General features: G+C 38.0%; 1 protein-coding gene across 1 annotated transcript in view; it reads left to right on the top strand.

The window, feature by feature from the left end:
* The window catches only part of INTS4 (integrator complex subunit 4), a 137266-nt gene that overhangs the window by 99963 nt on the left and 35512 nt on the right, over positions 1 to 1791 (top strand). Inside the window, exons 14-15 of the mRNA XM_006882886.1 lie at positions 81 to 214; positions 1260 to 1417. Coding sequence (XP_006882948.1) covers positions 81 to 214; positions 1260 to 1417 — 292 coding nt within the window. The remainder of the gene's footprint in view (positions 1 to 80; positions 215 to 1259; positions 1418 to 1791) is intronic.

The following is a 1791-nucleotide window of genomic DNA, read 5'->3' as shown; positions in this document are numbered from 1 at the left end:
TATTTATTTTTATCTATTTGTATTTTCGGGAAGCTCAGCCTTTTATACCTCCAGATTTACTTAACACATTCATCTATCAGATATTGCGGTTCTGGTTCTTATTTTCAATGCTGCTAAAACCTGTCCAACAATGCCAGCGTTGTTCTCAGATCACACCTTTAGGCACTATGCCTACCTTCGGGACAGTCTTTCTCATCTTGTTCCTGCCTTGAGGGTATGTTAAAAATGGGTTTTGTATCAATTTAAGTTTTTAAAAGTTTCTTCATGCTTTGTGGTGGTGAAGTATTAGGAAGTAGACTATAGATGTATCTTCTAAACCTCTTTTATTCATTTTCTCCCTCTCATTTCTTTTGTACTTTTGCTTCTATGTCCTTTACCTTTCAAGATTTATTTTTTAGTGCCTCTGGGTTATTGACTATGTGATGTTAAGGAAGAAAAATTAATCTTAACTAGAGTGTATTTTAGACCAAAAATTAGATGGTCCTGTATTTCAATAGTTATGTGAAACCATAGTTCTGAACACATACTCATTTTTTTAATAGTAAAATCTTAATTCTTTTTAACATTTCAAAAATTAAAAATTCAAACTCAAAGTTACTGAGTTTGTTCCAGATCACAGTTTATTAACTCATTCCTGCTGAGGTAATAGGGAGTTCTGGTGCCCTAGTCCACAGGGGTTTGTGCTGCCAGCCCAGAGGCTACACCTTTGGATGGTTGGCATCCACTAGAGGCTCCAAGGGAGAGAGGTGAGCAGTCTCCTCCCACGGGATTTACAGTCTCAGAAACCCAGTGGTGGGTCAGCCATGAATTGGCTCCATCTAGACAGCAGTGAGTTTTTTGAGTGAACTGAGGTGACACTAGATGGCTTTATTTGGACCTTTTATATTAATTGGAATGTGTCTGTGGTGTGTGTGTGTGTGTGTGTGTGTGTGTGTGTGTGTGTGTGTGACTTTTCCATAGAGTGAAAGGTAAAAAAAAGGAATTAAATATGACAAGTATCATTACTCTGCCGTACCCATTTTCTTCTTCAGTTAGTAGTAGAAAATATGCACTTTTCTTCCAGCAGCTTGTGCATGCATTGAGTAGAGAGTTTTGTCTCTTTCACATTAAGCTGAGGAAGAAAAGAAAGATTATTTACAGAGTTGGGGAACATTTTTGTCCTTTCCTTTGTTTGGCGTATGTTTTTCATGGTTTCTTTGTGGTACTACATGCTGAGCTACAGAATTTGATGGCCCCATAATCCTTCAATATTTGCTTAGTTACCAGGTAGAAAACTAGTGTCATCAGCTGTTTCCGCCAACATCATGCCTCATGAGGATCCATCCCAGCAGTTCCTGCAGCAGAGTTTGGAAAGGGTGTACAGTCTTCAGCACCTAGATCCCCAGGGAACCCAGGAGCTCCTAGAGTTCACCATCAGGTAATGATCATCCCTTCCTTTGATTTCGTAACACAGTTGATAGACTCAGCTTAACTGTTTTGAGTTCTAATGTTTATTGAGCCTGATTTACTGTGTTAGCTTAGTTTTACCCATGATTCATTGGACTGAATTGTGTCTACCAAATATGTGTTACATGGTTATGGTTATAATCCTTTTGGGGACTGTACTCTCTTTGTTATGTTAATAAGGCAGGGTTAATGTAAAATGTTTCTTACATAAAGAATTTTTGAGATATAAAAGAGACTAATGAATTGAGCAAAGATGACTGCCTTCTGGTCCAAATATAGGTTTCACATTAGAATGATCAAGTGTTCTGAGATTCCCATTCTTCTCAGAGTCAGCCTTAGTTTGTT

This window comes from Elephantulus edwardii, unplaced genomic scaffold, assembly GCF_000299155.1.
Source record: "Elephantulus edwardii isolate Elephantulus edwardi_28Jun2011 unplaced genomic scaffold, EleEdw1.0 scaffold00025, whole genome shotgun sequence".
NCBI lineage: Eukaryota > Metazoa > Chordata > Mammalia > Macroscelidea > Macroscelididae > Elephantulus > Elephantulus edwardii.
Note: the sequence above shows the minus strand (reverse complement) of the source record. Positions and strands in the feature narration are given on the sequence as shown.